Genomic DNA, 24,861 nt, shown 5'->3' on the forward strand with positions numbered 1-24,861 from the left:
GTTAGCGTGCGGGTTGGTCAAGTAATATTGGGTTTATTATTAATAATAACTTTGACCCACCCTCAACCAAAACGCTAACCCGCACCCTAACCCAAACAATATGTGTTGTGGTATGTGGTATTTGAAGAAAAAAATTTTTTTATTAATTTTTACGTACAATAGTGAAAGAGCATCAAAAAATGTTCCTTTTTTGTTTAAAGATTGATATTGCAACGAAAATCTTGTTTAGATAATAAAACAAGAGGACTTAACAACCTAAATTTGGCTTATAAAGAAAATACCCAATTTTAAAAATGTTGCTTTTTTGTTTTAAGATTGTTTGATAAAATTGTCGGGAGTTTCTAGTTGTGTGCTTTGAAATGCCGCCAAAGAAAAAGAAGGAAGTTGAAAAGCCCCCTTTAATTTTGGGTCGACTCGGAACCTCCCTGAAGATCGGAATTGTTGGACTGCCAAATGTCGGAAAATCCACGTTTTTTAATGTGCTGACAAAAAGCCAGGTAATATTTTGTAAAACTTTATTTTCGAATTATTGAACACATAGTTTTGTTTTATCTATTTTAAGATGTTGAAAAATGTGCAAATACAAATCAATTTTATTGCTTTAGCCAAATTAGACACTTCAGATATTGAGCTGGGAAGACTATATTTGGAGATAAAACTTGCACAGCTGTACAATGAAATTTTCAGTAAAATTTGCGCTACCGGAATAATTTTATTTCTAAAATTGAATTTTCGTGGCTGACAGCATTTTAGGTTGACTACTGCAAGCCTTACTTTCCAACCTGTGGCCTTTGTAAGAATTTCAAAGCCCATATTGAAGTAGGCAGCATTTGTAAGGTTTCAAAAAGTTTAAAATGCTACCAACTTCGTTACAAGCTTAGGTTTTATGTTACACACTAACTACAACCTCCAGCCATTATCTTGAAATTTATTCAAAACGTTTACAAAATGCCACCTACTTTTGTATGGGCGGAGATATGTCTACTGCGTCAAGTAAAAACCTCCAACCATTAGGCTCCAAATTTTTATTGCATTCTATATTTACAAAACTTACTTTTTTGCGACAGGCACATGCGGAGAACTTTCCTTTCTGCACGATAGATCCAAATGAAAGCAGAGTTCCTGTTCCTGATGCGAGATGGGAAATGTTGTGCAAACATCACAAACCAGCTAGCAAGGTTGGAGAATACTATATCACTTCATCATATTAACAAACTCTTGTTTAATATCAAACTCAATGCTAGCTTTGAGCTAAAAGCAATTATGTATCATAATATATTTTTATTATAACATGATTTGTTTAAAAAAAATACTGTCAACAAGGAACAACGCTTTTAAATGAAACTTTTTAAGTGTCCAGAAGTATTTAACCAATGGTTGCCTAAGTTACTCAACTTAAATTCCCAAAGTATTTAACCAATGGTTCCCCAGGTTACTCAACTTAAATTCCAAAAGTATTTAACCAATGGTTGCCCCAGGTTACTCAACTTAAATTCCTGGTGTATACAATCAAAGGATTTTCTTGTATGCAATATAGCACACACATTTTATACTAAAACTTGTTTTTCCTGTAAATACCTTAAACTGATATGCCATAACATTAATAAAATTTTTTTCTTTTGCTTTTTTAGGTGCCAGCATTTTTGTCGGTTGTTGATATTGCTGGTTTGGTGAAGGGTGCCCATGAGGGCCAGGGTCTTGGAAACGCTTTTCTGTCGAACATCAACAGCTGTGACGCTATTTTCCACATGACTAGAGCGTTTGATGATGCAGAGGTTTGTCAAAGCATATTTTACCTACTATAAAATGGGAACACCAATCAAACCTACAAAGCAACAATCTATAAATTAAAAGAAGTTGTAATACCATAGTATTAAGAGTTTACAACCAAGGACATAATAAAGCCAAATACACAGCAATAACCACAGCAGAATATGATCTAAAATCGTCCCCCAAAAAACCAACAAATTTAATAATTTTTTAATTCACTTATTTTGTTATAGTGGAGTAGACTTAGAGATGATAAATTAGAAAAAAATTTAATATTCAATTTATTCATACTCCCTTGAAAATCCCTGACTTATTAACAACATAATAAACCTAAAAACACAGCAATAACCACAACAGAGTTTAATATAAAATCGTTATTTTGCCAACTAACAAAACCTAATATTGCTTCCTGTTTACCTTTTTTATTTGATTTGATTTCCCATCACTTTTCATTATGCAACATTTTGCATGAAATTTTACATGAGGTTAAGATAAATGTTTTAATTGGTATCCTTTTCTTTTATTTGAGTTTGTCAGACAGTGTTGAATCAGAGATGATGTCAGTTCACTCCACTGGTAGTTATATGAGTTTAGGACGATATAAAAGACAGTCTGATATAAAAAATGCAAGTTTGCTAAGTTGCAAAAATGCAATATTTAAAAAATAGTAATTTTGCAACAAATAATAATATGCTTTTAGACAATCACAACAAACAGGCTTGAATTTGTAACTCTACACTAGCTTTTAAGTTTATATAGAGCAGTGGTTTTCAACCTTTTTCGCTTACGGCCCGGCAGAATTTCAAAACAAATTTTGCAGACCAGTGGACCACCAAATATAAATATAAGCACGTCACAATGCTGGAAATTACGGAACTTGCGAAGTTCTAAGTTTAATGGACAAGTTTACAACATCTTGCATTTTGCAATTGAAATATAAAACTGTAATATATTTGGCGGACCAGCAGGAAAGTTGACGCGGACCGGCAGTTGAGAACCACTGCTTTAGACAACCCTGATAATCTTGTTGTAGCCAGCAACCTTTGATTTATAAGTTACACAAATTGTTAAAAACATTTTTACTAGATGAACATGGTGAGCAATAATGTTATAAAATTGTCTGCTTTAGGTTGTTCACGTGGAAGGTGAAGTCGATCCGGTGAGAGACATTGAAATCATTCAGGAGGAGCTAAGGTTGAAGGACACTGAATTTCTAACAAAGCGACTTGCTGAGCTGGAAAAAGTCTACACTAGAGGGGGAGAAAAGAAGGTAATTAACAACTTTTGACTGCCTTAAAAAGTCACTGAAAGTTGGGAGAAAAAAGTAAAATTGCCAGTTAACCGGTTTTTGATTAATTTTAATTGTCTTAAGGCTGGTTCACACTAGACGCGTTAACGTCTAGCGTTGGCGTCTAACGACTAACGTTGTCCAGTTCACACATAAAGCGTTGCCAGCATTAACGGCAAATTTCCTCGCTTCTAACCGAAAGCGTCAAAGTTGAAATATTTCAACTTTTCCGCAACCGAAAGCGTTTTTTTAAAAACGTTTTACGTTAACGCTAGACGCGTCTAGTGTGAACCAGCCTTTAGAGTTTAACAAGCCCACTTGTCATTTTAATTGTATTTTTAATTTTTTTTTTAACATTTTTTAAAAGTTTCAGTTTTATTTGTATGGCATTGGCTAAATGACACAATTTACAGTGGTTAACTTGGTTTCCTTTTTGGTCTTTGTAAATTTTTTTTTATCCACTGGTTTTACCTAACACATAATGCTGGATAATGCATTCCAATTAAGATAAACTGATGATGCCTATTATTTAAATGGCAAAATGCATATTTACATTAAAAGTTTAAGACTGACTGATTTTTGTTCGAATCGGTGGGCTTCTTAAGCTTTTATTATCATACTGCACCTTTTTGTGTGTGTTTACTACAAAACTTTGTATACTTTTCAGTATAAATTGGAATTCGACACACTGACCAAAATTCAACACTTGCTCGTTGATGAAAAGAAGCCAGTGAGACAAGGCGAGTGGGGAACAAAAGAGATTGAGGTTCTTAACGAACATCTCTTCCTCACTTCCAAGCCCCAGGTAAATGTGGTTCAACCTATTGTTGTAATGGTAAACACGTATTGAACCTTTGATAAACCACATATTAAACCTTTAATAGACTTAGTTATTGCTTACTAGTCTATTCTGTTTAATGCTTATTTAAAGTTTTTATTTATTTTATTTTTCTAAGTCAAAAAAATATATATTTTAATACCTCTTTGAGTGAGATGTAGCACAACCCGGGTTTTTTATTTTTTGCAAAATAAAAAAAATGAGGTTTACTTCAATATGGTTAGTACTGACTTATTTTTCACGATCCTTAAAAATATGAAAAACATTTTGACATTTTTTGAGGGCCTAATTATGGCATTACTGCTATTTAAAAAAGTTTTCATTGCCATACTAGTCTGAATTTCTTGAAATAAAAACGAACTTTTTTGTTTCACAGATATATCTTGTCAATCTTAGCATTAAGGATTACATAAGAAAGAAGAACAAGTGGTTGATGAAGATTAAAGCTTGGGTGGACGCAAATGACCCAACTGCAATCCTAATTCCATTCTCTGGTGCTTTCGAACTGCAGGTAAAACTGTAGTATGTTGTAGAATGCCCTACAACTGGTTAAATACTAAACTAAACCGTGCTTGGGAGAATGCAGCAGAATATTCTAGCTAAAGGCATATTTGCCCTATAGTTCAGTTGTCGGCACCACCGGGAGGAATTTGTTACTCGGTATTCCGTAGGTCTATATTAGTTTATCAGGTGTCAGCCTGGCGTTCGCATTTTCTCATATTGCTATTCTTTTAGGTTTTTCTACGACTTAACTATATGTTGTCTTATTACGAACTTTTAGGACTAGCGGCAAAAAAAGCTCAAGTTTTTCAGTGAATCAAAGTTGTAATAAATTTCCATTACCGAACATTTGTTGTAAAGGCTAGTCCGTGATAAAATTATAGTTTTAAACCGGTCCGCATTGCAAAAGGTTGCCGACCTCTGCTAAAAGTATGCCAGGCTGAGCAAAGCTTGTTTGAGCAGGGCTTTATATTGAACCTAAATGCCAGAGTTAAAACACTTAAGTTACTGCTTTTAAACGGCTCGATTTGAGTTTAAATATCTTAAGTCCTAAATTACAAAATGATATTTTTAGATGAATTTAATCGGAAATTTTTGGATGAGTAATATTTTGCTTAAATTATATTTTTTTCCTTACTGTTCTTTAAAATGGACACATCAACTTGAATGTAAGTTATTTAGAAGGCCATTCAATAGCGATAGCTCCCAACACATTCTCTAGCCCTTGTTTCCACATGTTTAACAATATCTCCATATTTACCATTACTCAAAATACTTGAGCTTTTTCATTTAAAAAAACAGTGTCTTAAGTACACTTCGGCCAAGTCATTATCTTGCGCCATTACGACAACGAACACTAACTTAAACCGTTAACCCTATACAGTTAGTTGACGAAGCCAATTTGCTTACTATTAGATAAAATCGAAACATAAACTGAAGTTAATTTTTAGGACAATTTATTAACGGCCGCCCGCTGCTACACACTCTAACCCTTGTTTAAACGTTATACTACTTTGTAAACCAGTGTTTCGCAACCTTTGGCTTGGGGCACCCTACAGGAGTTATAATTAGTTCGCGGCACCCTTGTTCGCATTTTTGGCTGAGTGGTTAACTGTAACGTTGCAACTAAATTGAAACAGCACATTATCTGTGCAAAGGTTAAAACCCACGTCTTTAATTTTTTGCACTTTTATCGTACACAAAAAATTGTATCAAGAAGCTTAACAATAGAGCAACTATTGGAATCCTTAGGACTTTAAAATCTCTCTCGGCACCCTAGAAAGCCGCGGCACCCCGGTTGAGAACCACTGCAATAAACGCTGTTCACCTTTCTATTCAGTTGGTGGACTTGGACGACGAGGCGAAGGCTCAGTTCTTAAAGGAGGAATACAAGGACGAAGCGGCGTCGGCTCTCAACAAGATAGTGGTGACCGGATTCAAGGCTCTGGGCCTTCAGTACTTCTTCACAGCCGGCGCCGATGAGGTCAAGGCCTGGACCGTCAAGAAGGGCACATTTGCCCCCCAGGCCGCCGGTCGGATCCACACTGATTTCGAAAAAGGCTTCATTATGGCCGAAGTCATGCATTTTCCGGATTTTGAGGAGCACGGCAACGAAACTGCTGTCAAAGCAGCGGGCAAGTACAGGCAACAGGGCAAGACCTACATTGTGCTGGACGGCGACATCATCTTTTTCAAGTTCAACACACCATCCCAGCCAAAAAAGAAGTAGTAGTGGTCTCTTAAGCGCTATTTTGTATCGTGGGGCGTATGTGTTGCGAGATGCGGTTATTTCGCTCGATTTCTGGGTAGATTTAAACACTAACATCGGCGCGAGTTTAATTTTGACGACTTTCAAAGTGTTTAGATGCAAGTTTTACTGTATGGCTGATGACTGGTATTTTATATTAGAACAGACTAAAACTGTTTTGGCATGACATTTTCACTATATTTCAAGTGCATTGAAATTGCTGCTAAATGTTGCTATTATAGTGATCAAAATGTTTATATGGCGCGTTGTTTAATAGGTTCATATCATCTTCCAAAATGCGATATTATGTCGTTCAAAGTTTTTATCGCTTTTCTGACGAATAAAAGAACAATAACCACTAATTCGTGGAGGAACGGGCAATGGAATGGAGAACACTCTTTTGAAATAGTTGAACTGCTAAATCTATAAACGTTGTAAAATTTGATTGAGTAGTTGAGGGAAATAGGACTAATTTGGCTTGTAAACTAATAAAAGCTAAAGTCCTGTGTAGGCCACACTTATTGTTAACACGCTTTGCAGTGTTGATAAGTGATCAGATCGATCGTACACCACAACTGGTAGAACTGTTTGGTGCTAATTAATTAAACCTCGCATCTTTTAATTACTGTGAGGCAGCATACCACCGACAAGTCTTCGTTTATGTTCGTATTAGTCTTCTTGTCTCTGTTTTGGTTTATATGGACAAATGCACACGCAAATAAAAAACAAACATTTGAACTTGATGAGGTAAATCATTTTAGAAGTTCAAATAGATAGTCCATGTCGCAATGCAAGGTGTTGCCTGTCATCGCCAATTGAATTTCAATAATGTTAAATCACACAAGCGTCGATATGAATTTCAAGATGTGCGCTTATGTACATAGTATAATCTACACACTTTTATACTGTACTAAGCTATTTGAGCCTGCGCTACCAGTTTACAAAACTAGTAAATATTAGGCCGTGATGACAAATGCGGATTTAAAGCTTTTTTCTGTAAAAAAGCGTGAAAAACACGACTATTAAACCTCTCAAATCGCAAAAGCAATTTCACCACGTCGCATTTTCGATCTCCATAAAGAGAGAGACACCAAATCCGCGAAAATTCCCGGATCTTAAAATAACAATGGCTTGGTGCCGTGACGCAGCGAAGCGTGTCAACGGAATTTCCCGGTTCGTGAATGAATTGATCAATTCAGTTGAAGGCTTGAGAAGAAACGGACGTGTTTTTGCCGTTGACTGTAGGTTTCATGCATTTAAAAAGAACTATATTTCAACTTATGGTTTCTTTGCTAATGTTTTTATTGTTTTTAATGTGTAATATATGATTTAAAACACATTTCAAATTATAGCCTTATATTTTAAGCAAACATTTAGATTATCGTTTATAGATATGTTTATGCATGTAAATTAGTATTTACTAAGCGTGTTGTGTGGTAAACCGCACATTGACTGTGGATTTTTATTAAAGTGGGGTTTTAAACATGTTTTAAAATGATAGTTTGAGATTTGTACCAGAGTTAAACACGTTTTTAAGTAAAAGTCGGAACAAACGTTAACTTTTGAATAACAAGTCATATTTATTCAGTATTTTCTATATACTTGTTCTTTCTATGAAAATTGTTGTCTTACAAGAAAAATGTTAACAGTGATTATTTGTAGAATACAATTTAAAACAAGATTTAAAATAGGATACTTTAATTTAGACTTAAGAATAAGGAATAAAGTTTTTTAAGAGTGTAAATCTAAACAATTTTCAACTTTTTTTTCATTAGTCAACACATTCAGACAGATCTTTTTGTGCAATTGATAGGATTATAGCATGATTTAAACTCTGATCTGACTCCGCAATTTCGGGAAGTACAACAAACGATTTAATTAAGTCAATATGGCTTCCAACAGCCCTCATTCGACTGTGTTCGTCGACAGTCCCTCACTTCAAATGCAACGCGAAGAGCTGGAAAGGTTCTCATTGGGCTCGGCGGGAACTAACAATGACGAAAAAACCCCGCTTCCTGAAAATGAAGGCGTCGGCGTTGAATGCGACAGCACAAATACCGCTTATTCTCCGACTCTGCACAGCGAAGTCTTCCAACCACAGAGTTCAGCTGATCAACCCCGGACAAGCCTCCAACGGGCGAGCGCATCGGGCATCCAAGAAAGCCAGTTTGATAGCGGAAAGTCAAGCCAGGTCTAATTTTATTTCTAATTTAATTTTAAAAAGCTAAAATAAATCTAGTTTTACAAGTTTGTGTGCCACAGAACTGTTTGGCACTAATTAATTTCACTAACTGTGGGACAGCATTACACAGACAAAGTCTTTGCTTATGTTTGTATTTGTCTTCTTGGCTCTGTTTTGGTTTATATAGGAAAAAACACAAGTAGTAAAAATCGCCCGAACGTTTTAACTTTAGAGAGTTGAATCATTTTGGATGCTCAAAAGATTATTATCCATCTTGTAATACAAGGTGTTTATACGTGTGATCTCAATTTTACTAATAGTAATGTATACAAGTGTCGATATTGATTATTAAAACAGGCTCTTACGCAACCTGAAGCGTTGAAACACCTTCATTCGCCACCACCGTCCTATTTTAATGAGCCCGAGAGGTCGTACACTGGAAATCTAAGCCTCGGAGACGATAAGAAGGAGGACCTTAACTTGGTGGCGACTTACGGCGTTGGTTTGCCGTCCAGAGAGCATTTAAGCATGCCTTTGTGCCAGCTGAGTTTTGAGTCAAGGCGCCAGCTCGGCCTACATATGGACCCGGAGAGAGCAACTGTGCCCAACTGGCGATCGATGGCTGATCGCCTTGAGTTCAGCAATTTAGAGGTGAGCTGTTTTAATTTGCTAAACTGTTGTCTCTTTATATCAGGGGTTCATAAACTTGTTTGTGTAGGCCACGGTCGGCGTTAAATTTTTAGGGATGAAGTAAGAAATTGATGTCATAAAACAAGTTGAATAATAAACCTGTTGTTTTTGGTTTTAATTAGGCCTTTATAGACCTTCTAAACCTATTCCACGGACCCTAGTTTAAGAACCCCTGATGTAGGCTATATAATTTGCATAGTTTGATAAGAGGTATTTTATAGGTTGGGCCACATAGTATTTGAGTGAGAACATTGTCAGTCTCACCACTTGCAAAAAAATATTAAATAACATAAAAAACATTGCCTTTTGGCTCTAGGGACAAAATTTTCTATGATACCAAGTGCTATGTGTAAACTATTATTAACATTTAAATTTTATAGTTGAATGCTAATTTAATAATATAAATGAAGTGCTTCTCGGTGTAATTACAATGACACTAGAAAGATACAGAACCACTGATCCAAATCATACTTCCATCTTTTATGTCAACCCATGTGCTCAATAATAAAACTAATCATGTTTTGGTAAGCCAAGTGCAACATAGCTTATTTATCACTAAGATAATTTTCAGTCTGTTTTCTTCATTATATATATATAGCAAGTATATATGTAATTTTTTTTTCCTAATAAATCTGTAGATCAGAAACTTTGAGTCAGAGAGAAGCAAAACGGATGCTGTGTTGTTCGTTTACGAGTCGCGGAACCCATCGGCTACTGTCGGTGATTTGTGGAACATTTTGGAAGATCTAGAAAGGCACGACGTTATCACAGATTTGGACGAAAGATTTGGTTGGTGTTGTTTTTCCATTCTATGTCTAACTGCAACCTTCAGCCATTATTTTAGACTTATTCTAAACGTACATAAAATGCTACCTTCTTCTGTATGAGCTGTGATATTTATTCTATGTCTCAAGCTATTATCTAAAGATTTATTTCAAACGTTAACAAAACTCTCCACTGACTGATCTACACAGGCTCAAAGGGGAACGAGTCGAGAAACAACCATACGCCAATGCTTGCCACGTTCTGTTTGTACAAGCAACTTTATATACTTTTGTATTAGTTTGATTTTCATTTTTAGTCCAACTACAACCTCAAGCTATTATGCTTTAAAGGAATCTAACATGGTCACTCCTGTTAAGTATTAATTTTATGCCTCGTTTCTTACAGCAAGGGACCACGAGAAATGGAAGCGAAAGTCATCCGTGCCAAGTCCTAGTGTTTTGGCCGCCGATGCAAAGTTCAGAACCAGTCCAATGAGTCCAGCTCCTTCCTACAGAACAACAGAATACCACAACCTAGCCTGCCCAATGGACTTCCAAGATTCTTCTATTTCGACCACTGATCCTATCGGTATAGAAACGTGTTTTGTAAATTATTGTTTTTACTGTGTATAGTAAATGTTGCCAACCAGTCTGATATCAAGAGCCGTATTTCTTACTTGGTTAACTGCAAAGATCGCTCATAAACTACCCCCATCGAACTTACACTAGTGGTGTATTACTTATCCTCCACTCAAACTCCTCTCATTTTTGCTGCAGAAGACTGGCTACCAGACCAGTACTACGACGGCTATGTCATGTACGATCCCGCAGACAAGAAATTTATTTTGGACGAGTTTCTGCCCAAGATTGAAGACGAGTGTAATATGAAGCTGTTTTTGCAAGAACGTGATTCAACTGCTGGTGTGCAGTTTTACCAGAACAGTTTTCAAGCCATGATGACAAGGTTTGTTAAGTTCAGTTTTTTTGTACAAGTCATTTTTTGCTGAATATGTCACAATTTAAAATTTTTACTGATTATAGTAAAACAGGGGTGTCCAACATGAGGCACGTGTGCCAAATGTGGCATGCGACCTAATAAAAAATGGCATGCAAGCCGTCCAAAAAAGACAGCCAATTGTCAAAAAAGCTAAATTTGTTAAACAGCGTGTTGTCATTGTTTATTCACAATACAAAACAATCCCAGCAATTTCCGACAACAAACAATTACTTCTAATATTATTAACACTATACTGTTTTTATTTTTTGTATAAAGCGCTTTTAATATTATAAAAAAATAGTTGCTAAACTTCGGCATGGGAAGAAGTTATAAGATAAAAATTGGCACATCGGCATGTTTGAATTGGACACCTCTGTTGTAAAACATTACACACAATTTAGTATTTTTTTACTTTATATTACCTCACTGAAAAAAGTACTTAAAAAATTGAAAACATAAACATTGGCAAAACGAACAGAAAAATGTACAAAGTTTATTTATATTGTTTATTTGCTAGTTCCCCTTATTATTAAAGAATAAAAATAGTCACAATTAAATATTAACATAAAAGCCTGTACAATGGTATCTAACAGTGTAAAATATTTTTTAATTTTTTATCAGAAAGTTATAGCATGTTGATTGTTGATGTTAATATCCTGTTGCAAACTTTCTTTTGTTAATCCATCCGTAATGTCTTTCTAGTAAATGTTATGTTTCAATTAAATCAAAAAGGTTAATAAATTTTTTTTTTATTATTTCTTATCTCAAAATGAACAACTAAATTTTAATAAACACGTTTTTTATTATTTAATCCTTTGTATTGTTATCTGTCCAGTAAAATCACTATCCTGGTTGTTCATAGAAATTGAAAGAAACCTTTAGGTAACCTGGTTGTTGTTAGTTCCCTTTTCTTACGAAAAAATCTTTGAAATTCATTTGGTCATGAACCTGTGGTTATTTTCAGGTGCAACAAACTGATTGTTATTCTGTCCGACGAATTCCTTACAAGTCCGGAAAGTCAATGGGTCTTGAACGCTGGTGTTTCCATTGATCCAGGTAAATAGCCCTTCTGAGTCTTTTTTTGAATTATTGAGTAAAAATGAGTTATCACAGACACTAGGACCATTTTTAATTAAATTTCATGAACAAGCAACTCTTCATTATAAACGATTGTAATGATTTTATCGAAAAAAAATCATTACTTGTTGGGGGTCCCCACCGATATTTGACAAAAAAAGTGTTTCAGGGAGTTTTTTCACATAAAAAACAGTAGCTAATGGTTTGCATTTTCTTTTAGCATCGAGATTACGAAAGATTATTCCAGTCATTTACAAGAAGATCACCAAACCGAACATATTGGGTGGCTACAATGCCTGTGATCGTACAAGAGTTTTAAAGGATGAGTGGTTTTGGAACAGCTTGATTAAAAGCCTGCAAAAAGGAAGGGCATTATCAGGAAGCCGTTAATAAAGCAACACTTTGTTTTATCCCTGTTTAGCATTCTGATTTTGATATGTACGTTTTACACTCATCTTGTTTTGATGTGTTTACTTTACATCTTAATTGATCGCACAACTTACACCAAGGATACACAATTCGACAGATTAATTTTATATGTGATTTTTCTTATTTGATAAAACTATGATATTAGTCCTCTTTTCGCTGCTTGCTTTGTTTTTTCTGCCCTACTTTTGTATATGTGATAAACACGTCACAATTTGGTGATGTCTTTTATATTGTTTACTTAACTGTTTATAGATTGCACTATCGTGTTTTTAAAGACCTGTTGCAATGAAGGAAAATGTTGTTTTACCGATATCTGTAAATTTGTGCAAAGTTCTCCTCTGATCCCAATAAACTTGTTTTATTCGAAAACAGATATTCTTGTCAGAGAAAATTAGCAAAAGTTCTCGCATATACCATCATTAAAGTTGTTGAATAGAGAAAATTTTATTTTATATAAAAAGAGGAACTGAAGTTTCGATATTACAAAAGAAGAACTGAATTTCGGCATTACAAGGGTTAGTAGTTATTTTAAGCACTTGGGGATCGACATGGGAGTTTTATTTAGTTGAAAAAATAATTGAAGTGCGAAATATGGCTTTCTTCTTATAATAAGAATTCACCCGATCCGTCAGAAATCAGTGCAGTTCTAAGCAAAAAGGTCTACGACAATCAGTGCATTCAAAGGATCAAAAAGTCCGACTTTTAGACTTTGAGGTCTTGGACAATGCACAAGAATTAGTAGCAATAGTCAAAAAGTTTTCGAAAGAGCAATCCGAGCGTTTTAAACAAATGTGACCCCAATGAACTTCGGCTACCTATCTCTCATGGGATTCAAAAGTTAGTCAAGAACCCGAAAAATGTTAGCGCGCGGAAAAAGTTAAAAACTAGCAGTAAGTTGGTAACGATTTATATTTTTTTAACCACACTTTTATATTGCATGGTAATATCACTCTTCTGGAAAGTAAACACAACAACGGTGCTAAAACTAGTATGTTCGTAGGCTTTGTTTGTTAATGTGACTGAAACGTTTAAATGAAACGCAGGTACTTTCGTAAAATACAGCAACAAATTGATAATGATCTACAGCTTTCCGACGTAAACCAAGTCATTAAAAATGACACATCTGGGGGCGCTGGTTTAGAATCCCACCACAATTAATAAATCAACGCACAATGTTTGGGTTATGGTGCGGGTGAGGGTGGGTCAAGTATTATTATATTCATTATTTAATAATAATACTTGACCCACCGTAACCCAAATAATGTGCGTTTTGGTAGAATTCTACACCAGCGTCCACATCTGCTATGAATTCACGAAGTCGATGACTGTGTTATTGTCAGGTCAGTCTGCATTCTGTGGCAGGTGCGAGGTGTGCGCTAAGATTTTTTTAAAAAGTTTGTGTGGACACCTTAATTGGTATATTATGCACTTATAGTACCAAAAAGGATAATTGCACACATGCAAACATTTGGGGTTGCACACCCAAGATCTCTGTGTTCGGTGCCATGAAATTCAGACTGGTAGTCAGGGTTGTCACAAACCCTTTAATTCTTTCAACATCTTTGATTGTCTCTGAATAAATTGCACCTAAATAGTCTTTGGAAAAAGTTTTTTAGAAACTCTTTGAATTTATTTTATGTGAAGCTGGGTTTGTGAGTAAAACTTCGAAAGTGTATAAGTAAAACAGACTGAATAGTATATGTCCAACCGTGGCATTTTTAGTTTCAAATTATGTTTAAAATATTGAGTATTTCAATTTCAGGTCTTGAAAACCCAAAAATGTTTCCTCATCACTTCTTTAAATTTGTTTCATAAACATGTGGGGCAACCCTAAATTGATGTAAATTTTAAAATACAGATCAAACAAATTTGTTTTGTCTCTTGCAAAATAAATAAAAGTTTATGCAAGCTAGAGAAAACAGTATAAGGTTCTGGTAAATATGGCCACTTCTCATTGTATTTTTCAGCGTATATAGATACAGTAATTGAATTGACTAGTTTCCAATGCGATGCCTTCAACTTTAACAGTGTCCGAAGTAGAAGGTATAATACAGAAAACAACAAAGACTGCCAACCCAAGAGAGGTAAGATTTACATTTGGTATACTTTAATTCACGGCTTCCAAACCTTTTTTACACCAGGGCCTCTTTGAAATTTTAAGAAATCAATGGTCCCCCAATTTTTTTCAACCTTTTAAAAAAATAGGAAATGTCATTTTAATTAAAATACTGATTTATACAGTAACGAGTAGTTAGAATGATAAAATGATACAAATACTACACACAATAAACATAATATTTTTTACATTTTTTCATGGCCCCATTGGAAAGGGCTCCATGGCCACCAGGTTTGGAAACCCTGCTTTAATTGTATATAAATACCAATTGATATTTACTCATATACAATAAAGTGCCATTAACCAAAAAACGAATCCAGTAAACCAAGATGTTTAATTATCAACATATAGGCTTAAATGTACTTCAGTCACTGTTTTTAAATGATTGTACTTAGAGTCTTTTATTGCGAAAATGACTTTACTTTTCCGAAGTCATTTTCCCAAATGACTGACTTGGACTAAGGTCATTAAGGCAAATTACTTACATCCAAGTGATATAATTAAAAACATATTTCATAACAACGTGTTTTTGCCTCAGAGTTAGCATGTTTGTGACTTTTCAACCATTTCCAGTTTTACCATTATTTTTATGGGTTACAGCTACCTTTGAAGGGGTTATATTTCGGTCGACTGTGGCACGATGCCGGTGACTACAACAATGCCGCCGAGTGGATTACCAAGTATTTGAAGACCTATGACCGTGATGCACCGGCCCACCGGCTTTTGGGGGAATGCTTCGAAAAGTTGTCCGAGTTTGAGGCAGCTCTCTCCTGCTATAAGCAGTCTCTACAGATAAAACCAAACCAGGTAACAGTTTGCTGTCCTGTAAGCTTGTTGGTTTGTATAATTCAAGTGTAATTTTGTAAAAAATGCCTCTATTTTTCCTGTAGGCTTAATAAGTCTGATTTTGATAACAGCTATAAACAGTAGGTGTTTTCAAGCCAAACTTCATACCTGATTAGTATGCATTTACCAAAAAAATTGCCAACAATATGACCCACAACGGTAAAAATTGGGAACAATTTTTTTCTTCTAAGGGCATAGTATTTGAGAGTCGGTTTAGGATATTTTAGGGCCCTTCAAATTTTGTCTAAAAAAATTATGTTGCTTTGTAAATCAGTTGGAAAGTTTGGCAACCAAATTTATTTAAACATACTATGATGGATGCATGTTATATCTGTAAAAGTATAGCTTTGTAGCTGCTTTATAATTTTCTGCTTGTGGTTTAAAATGTTTCAGTTTTGTGCCAACTATGCTTTTTTAGTCTGATCTGCTTCTACATGTCGTTGAACTCTTTCTAAATCCCGGTCCGGCACAAAATGCAAACAAGGCACAAGTGTGGCTTGAAAAAGCTTCAGCTGCAATGCCAGGAGACCCTAAAGTTTTTAAACTGAAGGTTTATAATTATTATGTTTTGGATAAATCTGTTGTTCTTCTGAAATTAGAAAAAATGCTTCAAGTCCACAGACTGCAGTACATATTTTTGTGGTAAAGTTTAAGTCTGACGCTTTTTTTGCAAGATTTATTTTATTCTGTTTCATGTTTAATATATTTCTGTGACAATTTTTATGTCTGAACACATTTTATTGCAAAATTTAGTACATTTATGTCTCACGGTTAATAATTTTGATGATATTCTTAAGTGGAACCACTTATTTTTTTAAATTTGAACTATGTTCTGTGTAATAACTGCTGCTAACAGATAATAAAAAGAAAAATCTATACCAGGGAGTCTTCAAGCTTAACTTTTTACATGAACACATTTTTTTGCATAAAGATGGAACTTTTAGTTGCGGAAGAAGCCTCGCCACACAAATTGGAAAAGGCAATCAAGCAAGAATTGAAACTGCGAGAAAGTGACCTTTCACTGCACACAGAATATGTCAGCTTTCTCAAAGTAAGTTGTAATTATGTTTTTTTGTTTGTTATACCAAGTGTAGTACCAAGGCTAAACCAGGACTACAGAGTCGGTTAAAAATAACCGGAGTCTGACTCTGGCCAATAAAATAAACCCGAGTCCGACTCTGGCTAAATGCGCGATTTCGTCGAGCCCCAAATCAGGGCGCGACTCTATAGCATGTATTTCACCCATTTATGTAACTCAATTAGAATGGATTTTCAGCAACCCACGCATAAGGGTGTCATTATAATTCATTTACTCACAATACATTGGAAAATATTCCATCATTTGCTATTACACTTTTACAATTTATAGTTGGCGGCAATATCAGTTTTAAAATTAGAACTTGCTGTCAGGCTCGAGACTTGTGGTCTTACTCGAGTCCCGAGTCTGACTTCTCAGGCCTGGTTTAAACAAGTGGGAGATGACAATTAAAAATGTTACAGTGTTGTAAACAAGTTATTTTGGAATGACTTAAGTCCAAGTCAAGTCATTTGAAAAATAACTAAATAAAAGTCCCAGTCAAGTAGTAGTTTAGAGCAGGGGCGTGCAACCTGCGGCCCGCGGAACCAAAATATGTGGCCCGCGGTGTGCTTTGGTTTTTGGCCCGCACAACTCAACTTTCAGGTGTTAAAATATTGAAACTTCCTGACTGTTCCTTAGTCTAGGTCGCCTTATATAGCATGCAAATTTTTAGTTTATTAGAATTAGAATAGAATGTGACCTGCTAACATATTAGAATAGAATGTGACTTGCTAACAAAATAAAACTACAAAATGTGTTTTGGATGTTGTTGTGTACAACTTTGTGTGAAAGTAAATTGCACTTAGCGCTGCATTTTTTTTGTTCTTGAAATTCTTTCGAATAGCTTCTTATGGCCATGTAAAGAAAGCATATTAAAAATGTCTGTTTGATCATGTTCGCTCATTTGAAATGTAATTGTTTTATATTCAATTTCAATGTTCATGTGAGTTAAAAAAAAAGAAACAATTTCTCTCTGCGCAGCTAAAAAAGTAGTTTTTTACCGCGAACATCTCAATCTAAATAAGTTTCCACAACTGAGAAAATTCGTCGCTTTTAAGGTGGCATTGTTCGGTCAACGTAGCCCGTATGTGATCAATTTTTTTTGTGGTAGTCACTAGCACTGTGGTAGGCCCAACTGTGGACCGCGAGTTATTTTTGAATAGCTTGGTGTTTGCCAGATGTTGACAGGAGAGGCACTGCCTCCCCTGACTGCACGTCCCTGGTCGTAGGCCAACTGTGGACCGCGAGTTATTTTTGAATAGCTTGGTGTTATCATATAACGTAGTTGTTGGCCGCATGATAGCCGTACATTCATTACACTTTATTTTAACAATTGGTGTGGAATATAATGTTTTAAATTGGCTCAGCTTGGAAAGACCCACGTGTCAAATGTGGTCTTGTGAGCCTGTAAAACTATATTTTTTGCCAACTTTAACTCTGTTTAACTCTATGTTTAACTCTATGTAAACGCAAATTTTTCGCGCTTCGCGCGTATATTCTTTTTTATACAATCTTTTATATTATAGCCTGAATGCGCCACTGTTTTCGTAGTGGTTTTACGTAGTGGGCCTTTAAGTAGCTCTGAAAAGACTACTTTGGGCCGCAACAAAAAGTTTGCCGACCACTGCACTAACAGGTAGACGACAAGATATGCAAGTGGCCCGTGGTCCAATCCGGATACGCATATTTGGCCCGGCAGTATAAAAAGGTTGCACGCCCCTAGTTTAGAGCAAGTTAATTTCAAATCAAGTCTTTATTATAAAAATTGAACGTTAAACTGTAAAATTTAGTAAGCTAATCCAATTTAATGAGCAGTAACTCAACTTAAAAAAAACAAAAAACAAAATATAGCAAGGAAATTGCTTTATGTGCAAAATTTAAAATAAATAATCCAATTTTATAATGCTTAATGACAACACTTCATTTCAACTCAAGGCATTTGTCCAAAAGACTTAAGTCAAGTCATTTGAAAACAGTGACTTTCAAGTCAATTACAACGCTGAGATGTTATATATATAATATTTACATACCAGTTCAACCAACATTGAGACCATTAAAATGAAGTTAAGAAATGCAAATATATGCAAAGGGATAAGACCGCTGTTTATTGTATAACTGTGCAATGTACAAAAAGTTTATTTGTTTTATCAGTTAAAAGGTAAAAGATTTTTGTAATTTTTTAAATAATATTCCCTAAATACGCCGCAGCACACAAACATACCTAGTTTAGCCAAACTAGGTTAAGGTTTAATACACTATTCTGATCACAAAAATGTGCAAAAATCCATCAATCACAGAAGAATTCCACAAAAAATTGCAATTTCAGCTTAAATTTTACTGTTTTGTTTAGACCCAAGGCAGAGTGGTTGATGCTTACAAGTATTGCAGTGACATGGAGAACAACCGCACACCAGTCAATATTGAGGTGGACTACGATTGGAACTTGTGTGTAATTTCAACATACAAGGTAAGCCTTTATAAAACCTAAATAATTCCAGCTTTTTAGGGACACTATGCACTGTTCTGTTATGTAGCCTAATAATGTATTTTAAAGCCAAAAAGCACCTTGATAAAGATAATTTGATACCTAATTGTATCATCATCAGTTAATGTAACACATCAGATTTTTAAACTTCAGATAAAAAAATTTAAAATGTCTATTTATATTTATTCCATTAATCCCTCTACATATTAACTTAGCTGTAAAGTTCTATTATCAAACTTACTGACAGCATAATGCTTTGTAGAGTAGGCATAAGCTTGATACTTGATATGGTGTATATTTTGCATGAAACTACAACACATTTTCTCATAGCCTTTAATTGAAACAATACCTTCTTTCAGGAATACTACGACTATCTGAGGAATGTTTCCAAGTCTCCCCATGAGCTTATGGTGCCACAGTCCGTCTTGATGGAGGCTCTGATGCGATTTGTTCTGCTATGCATTTCAAAAAAGCGATTCGACAAAGCTTTTGAGATGCTTCATCTGTAAGAATACAAATAAAAATTAAGCATTAGCTATAAAAGTTTCATAATTTTGTAACATGTTTTTTTTCCTATTTAGTTTATTAGTATTATTTGATTCACAAAGGGAATAGAAATATTTAATTAGAAAAATCTTTTTTAAACAATGTATATAGTGACCTATTTAGTATGGCTAGTGTAGATAAAAAAAAAAAATTACAAAGTTTAAGCAATTTTAACTACCTATGTTCGATAACAGCAAAATACTCTAGCAAAGCTAGTAATTTAAGTCAAACACAATAAACAGATCTTAAAAGATATATATATATTTCGCCAATCAAGGCATCGTCAGTACATCTTAATTCAAAAGAATCTCGATTCATGTGTCTGACCTGAATTGTAGAGTATTTTGCTGTTACTGATCAGGAATTAAGGTCGACATTTATCTTGCAAGGGTCAAGGGGATTTCCATTATTCACATATTCAGTGCACCTATATGTTTGATATCGTGTTTATCCCATATCTATTCAACTTTACAATTTTCCTGTTAACATATCAATGGCTTTTGTATTTTTTTTTAGAACCCCATAGTAAGGTTCTATTACCAAAGCGAATGTAAATAATGTAAAAAAAATCTGTTTTTATATGTTTTTTAAGTATGGCAAGGTAGAAGTCTTAGCAATAAAGAATAAAAGTTTAAACCAATGTTAATAAATTATGTGTGGGCTTTAATTCTATATTTAACTACAATTTGACACCTTCTAATTTCGGTCTGAACATACAGTTGACTTTTGTATTTTTTATAGGGCATCATTGTAAGTATAATTAGCATTCCAGAATTTAATTTTCTTTGATTTATGCCACTTTCAGGGCTGACAAAGTGTTGATGAATGCGGTAAACAATTCCATCTCAGGCGAGTGGCAAGTTGTAGAAGAAGAAATGAAGGCCCAGCTTGTCTGGCTCGCAGCAATCCTGTTGTTGCATCTGAAAAATATGGTAACAATTCTGCAAAATACTAAGCTGTTTTCACATGTATATTTGCTAAAAATATAGAACAATTTTTGACCCAAATTTATTCTTAAAAAATGATTTTTGCACTATTTTGCACCAAAAATAAACTAAGCTCACTTTGCATGCAGGAAAACTATATTAAGACAATGAAATCTGTTATATAGGGTAGCCTTTTTTATTTTTAATAAAAAAATAAGTCACAGTAAAACAATTTTTGGGAAATATTTTGTACCAAAATTTAATTTGTAGTTTAATATTAAAATCATAAAAATATAGCCTTTTCTGTCTATTAGCTTTTATATGTTATCAAAATAATATGTGGGAATCTTTTAATTAGCAAAGCTTTTTATCAAAACCACACATAGTGAATCATGGATTTTGCAGCATAAAATATCGAGAAAGAATTATACTTGCTATATAATGTTTTCATACTATAATATCAGCTTAAATATTATCAATAGAGAAAGCCAATAGTTTGGGCTTCATATCTGGAATATCTTTCTTCCTCCAAACTCTAAATTTAAGAAGGAAATATTTTGAAACAGTCAATAGGCGAAGCTAATATTTTTTGACTATCAGAAAATCTTTCCTCTCTAAAACCGCACAAACACAAATCTTGTTATTTTTCCAGCACAAAATATCACACAAGGACGCCCACCTTCTCTCCCTAGTTCTACTTCTTTACAGCGCTGGCAAACCTCTCCCGAGCATGACAAGTGCTTGGGCTGTGCACTGTGTCCGACAGCTACCATTCCTACCACAGAGACTGGTTAAAACTGCGGGAATGCGTAGCAGCCAATGCTGCCACTTGATACAGACGATCTGCGGCGAAACAGAGCCACCGCAATTCTTGCAAGGACTTAACCTTGAAATGGTAATCTTTATTTAATTTGGGTACACTATGCAGGAATTTATAATGTAGCTTGATAATAAATTACAAAGCCAAAAAGGTTGAGTAGATCGACATTATCTTGATTAAGACGTTTTGATACTAGCTTAAATCATCTTCAGTTATTGTTTTTTTTTACTTCTATGAGCTTTCCATAAAGTTTATTATTGTAAGTAATTGTGATAATTTTCACACATATTTCGTAAATCTGTGAATTGTTACATGTTTACAAATATTTGTCTAATGAACTAAAATAAAAAAATTCCAGCCACAAAGGTAAAATTTCAATTAAAGACTATAGATTGACTTATATCAACTTTTTGGACTGATACAGCCTGCCAATTTTTTTTACATGTACCTTGGATACAGTAATAACTTGGTTAATCGAACATAATGCAAAATACATTCAGTTGAACAAACGTTTTATTTATACAACTTTTATTTTGCATATTAACTTTGATACAGTCTAATGAAATTAGAAGCAAATGATAAATTTAAAAGTAAAAAAATAGGCTACTTGTTTATTTTAAGAAAATGCAATATTTTTTTTTTACTGTAAAATATTACTAAAACTATCAGCCCAAATTTACTGATACTTATGTAATGGTGGAAGTGAAATATTGGCCGATATTATCAATAATCCAATATATATTGGTCTATCTCTATTAAAAACATTTAACTGTTGTTCTTGTTAAAATAATTATATATGATTTACATTTAATAAACAATTTTTTTAATGTATTATTAGGTTGGATCAAATGTCAGACAAGTGCTATGGCCTGACAAACCCAAGTTACACAACTCCTACTTAAGTAACACAAAGGGACTTGCTCTCATTAAACAAATCATTCCTGATGTCGATCAAATGCTACACTTTGATGAAAGTAAGTTGCCAATGCTAAGTAAACCGGGACTAAAATTATTAAATTATTTGTCTGTGACAAACATTATTTGACCAGGGCCCAATAACCTTTGGGTTTTAGATTCTTTTATTTTTTGCAAATAAGAACTAAATACATGATAATACAAAAACATGACACCAGTGAAGGCGGAAAGATAAATTTCTCAACTAGTTCAGCTGTTATGGAGAAAATTTGTTTTAGGAGTTTAGAGTTTATTTGCTGTAATTGGTGTTTTAACATGAGCAATTTTATAGATTTGTGACTGCCTTCTATATATAAAATAATTGAAAAAATGTAATGCTTATATTTTGACTGTGTTTAATTTGACACATTTAATAGAAACTCCCAAAAAGTATTTTTTTTTAATTTTTTTAATATGCCTATGTTTTGTTAAACCAACCTATATAACAAAATAGTTTTGTTGGTCACTCTGAGAGGAAAGTTAAGAACCTCTGAGATCGTAGAATTGCTAAATTACGATTTTAACTTGAATATTATTTTTTTGTAACTTCACCTTTGTTTAGTGTTAAAATTAATTCTTTACTCACACTACGATATTTTACAATACTCATAAATACATATATGTCTTGTTAAATTAAATATATGCTTTTAAAATTGGTATGCTATTCATGGATCTGTAATGTAGCTTGAAAATAAATTTCAAACTGAAATATGTTGAATAAATCAACATCATTTTGATAAAGAAGTTTCACCTTTGACATTCGTTTTTAAGCTACTTTTAAAATAAATGCCAAAAATTGCCTTTGTTCGCTGATACAAAATCGAACGGCCGAACGCATAAAACTTTTATATTCCTTTTAGTTGCAGCATCGTCTGGCATTCTGCATGACATTGTTTGGATGGGACTCCGCTGGAGTAAGTTGGATTGTCCAACTGACTACTTTCCGTGGGTTCAAAAGTTATTTCCAAATATGCGTCCGGCACCAAACACAGAGTTTTCAAGGTATAATAAAGTTGCCATTTTTTTAATTGTTTGACGAGTTGTAACCATTTTTAGACACTACTAAACACTCTTTGTTTTCGATGGAATTATGCTTAGAAAAAAATGGCGAAATGTGAAAAATAGAGATTCCTTACAGCAGTATACTTTTCAAACTTATACCTAATGTTCTGAATGAGCAATTTTTACTTAAATTTTAACAAGTCAATTTTTACATTAGTAGAAAAAAATGACTCAAAGTTTGACTTAAGAAGTAATTTGCAAAACAAATTTTGCTTAAAATGTTGTAACATGACTTTGAGTTAGGTAATGTTGTAAAATAATTTTACTTAAGTTTTATTTGCAAAATAATTTTGCCTTGAGTAATGTTATAATATGACTTTGAGTTAGTTAATTTTGCCAAATAACCTTGATTAATGTAATGTTGTGGATAACGACTTTATTAATTAATTGTAAAATTGTTCTCCGGCCAAAAAAATTTACAGTGCATACAATGCCTGGCAGCAACAGTATTTACAATACAAGTTTATTAATGTTTACCATTGCCATTTTTCCCAAGTAAAGTCACAATGATAGTTTCCAAACATTTCTTTCAGTGCTCTTGTATTGGTTCCTGGCCTCCTTGATGTTGAAGCGTTTGTCGCTTCTTGTATCTTCACCACAGCTAAGTTGCTCGACACTTTGTCGCAAACCCACCGCGAACAACATTTCATGATTGCTGACAACCCACCACAGCTCACCAAGCGACTCACGTCGGAGGCTCAGGTATTTAGTAGTTTTTAATGTATTTTTTTTATCCTTTTTAACCTGCCAAAGTATAATCCTTGGCCGAAAAAGAGTGTTGTAATTTAGGTATTTTCTTATAAACTTTTTACGTATGCTACAAGGCTGTATTGACCAAGTTGCAGTAGGAACAACTGTTTATGTCAAAATTTTCACACTGAAAAAATATTTTCCAGTTGTTTTACTTAAATTTATTTTATGCTTTCTTTACAGGAGAAATGGTGGAACGCAGCAATTACGATCGCCGGAAAAACGAAAATATCGAAGTAAGATACAGGCAAAGCCTATGTGCTACATTAACATTGTTCGAAGAGCTGTTAGTAACCCAAATTTCAATACAAATAACAAATATGAGCAGTAACTATTGTGGATCTAGTGTTTCTTTTTATCATGCGATGCTGTTACACAAAATTGAGTTTAAATTACTTCTCGATTACCACATTCCGTGATTACTTTTTACGCTGATTTACTCAACTTGCAGTTTCGGGTTACCGCATCTAGTGTTTACAAATATTTTTCCTCGCAGAAGTGGAGGTGAGCTTGCGAAGTTGAAACCTTTGCTGCATAGAGGAGTGGAATGTGTGAGGGGAGTGGGGAATCATGGAATGGAAACACTACTTATCACCAAGCTGGCAAAGTACTTTGAGTCTAAGGTAAGTTAATTTATAGCTTCTCACAACACTTCTATTTTATTTGTTTTAAAAATTAGATAGCACTAATAAATGACAAATTTTGTGGTAAAAAGTTGAAGACTTGATTTACAATAATTTCCAGCATTTTGTTTCTTATAACCTTTTTTATTTTAAATTGAAAAGTAAAAACTGCTTTCCCATATTTCCAATCGCGCCCTTTTGCTCAGTTCGGTTATTTTTGTATTGTCGTTAAAAACAAAATTTCTAAAAATATATTCTTACAAATTTTAAGTTGTTGTCCAACTAAGTGAGATTAAAATTCAGAAAAAAAATGTTTTAGTTTATCACACCATAACTTTTGGTTCAGTAAGATATATTCAGCGATAAAAAATA

General features: G+C 34.1%; 3 protein-coding genes across 4 annotated transcripts in view; all 3 read left to right on the forward strand.

Annotated features, from left to right (window-relative positions):
- The first annotated feature begins 316 nt into the window (after nucleotides 1–316).
- On the forward strand, nucleotides 317–6,542 carry LOC146165504 (obg-like ATPase 1). Of its 2 annotated transcripts, XM_083381136.1 has the most exons (8): nucleotides 317–497; nucleotides 1,068–1,178; nucleotides 1,632–1,775; nucleotides 2,900–3,040; nucleotides 3,726–3,863; nucleotides 4,273–4,325; nucleotides 4,389–4,407; nucleotides 5,737–6,542. In XM_083381136.1, exons 1-8 carry the CDS (start codon nucleotides 360–362, stop codon nucleotides 6,124–6,126), a joined length of 1,134 nt encoding a protein of 377 aa, XP_083237262.1. In that variant the 5' UTR covers nucleotides 317–359; the 3' UTR covers nucleotides 6,127–6,542. The 2 variants fall into 2 exon arrangements, with proteins under 2 accessions (XP_083237262.1, XP_083237263.1); XM_083381137.1 differs by having other exon boundaries at nucleotides 330–497; nucleotides 4,273–4,407; nucleotides 5,737–6,538.
- A 1,381-nt stretch (nucleotides 6,543–7,923) lies between these two features.
- On the forward strand, nucleotides 7,924–12,648 carry LOC146165505 (myeloid differentiation primary response protein MyD88-like). The gene is made up of 7 exons (XM_083382255.1): nucleotides 7,924–8,335; nucleotides 8,684–8,977; nucleotides 9,655–9,805; nucleotides 10,187–10,369; nucleotides 10,558–10,744; nucleotides 11,742–11,833; nucleotides 12,075–12,648. The coding sequence occupies exons 1-7, from the start codon at nucleotides 8,033–8,035 to the stop codon at nucleotides 12,242–12,244; spliced, it is 1,380 nt and encodes a 459-aa protein (XP_083238381.1). The 5' UTR covers nucleotides 7,924–8,032; the 3' UTR covers nucleotides 12,245–12,648.
- Nucleotides 12,649–14,248: 1,600 nt separating this feature from the next.
- The window catches only part of LOC146165506 (E3 SUMO-protein ligase RanBP2-like), a 70,308-nt gene continuing 59,695 nt past the window's right edge, over nucleotides 14,249–24,861 (forward strand). The window contains exons 1-13 of the mRNA XM_083380940.1: nucleotides 14,249–14,367; nucleotides 15,000–15,206; nucleotides 15,664–15,795; nucleotides 16,177–16,296; nucleotides 18,674–18,790; nucleotides 19,168–19,313; nucleotides 20,160–20,286; nucleotides 20,933–21,175; nucleotides 21,939–22,074; nucleotides 22,915–23,056; nucleotides 23,650–23,818; nucleotides 24,050–24,102; nucleotides 24,363–24,489. Coding sequence (XP_083237066.1) covers nucleotides 14,293–14,367; nucleotides 15,000–15,206; nucleotides 15,664–15,795; nucleotides 16,177–16,296; nucleotides 18,674–18,790; nucleotides 19,168–19,313; nucleotides 20,160–20,286; nucleotides 20,933–21,175; nucleotides 21,939–22,074; nucleotides 22,915–23,056; nucleotides 23,650–23,818; nucleotides 24,050–24,102; nucleotides 24,363–24,489 — 1,794 coding nt within the window. The 5' untranslated portion in view covers nucleotides 14,249–14,292. The remainder of the gene's footprint in view (nucleotides 14,368–14,999; nucleotides 15,207–15,663; nucleotides 15,796–16,176; nucleotides 16,297–18,673; nucleotides 18,791–19,167; nucleotides 19,314–20,159; nucleotides 20,287–20,932; nucleotides 21,176–21,938; nucleotides 22,075–22,914; nucleotides 23,057–23,649; nucleotides 23,819–24,049; nucleotides 24,103–24,362; nucleotides 24,490–24,861) is intronic.

The sequence above is a fragment of the Ascidiella aspersa genome, chromosome 2 (assembly GCF_963924565.1).
Source record: "Ascidiella aspersa chromosome 2, kaAscAspe10.2, whole genome shotgun sequence".
Taxonomy (NCBI): domain Eukaryota; kingdom Metazoa; phylum Chordata; class Ascidiacea; order Phlebobranchia; family Ascidiidae; genus Ascidiella; species Ascidiella aspersa.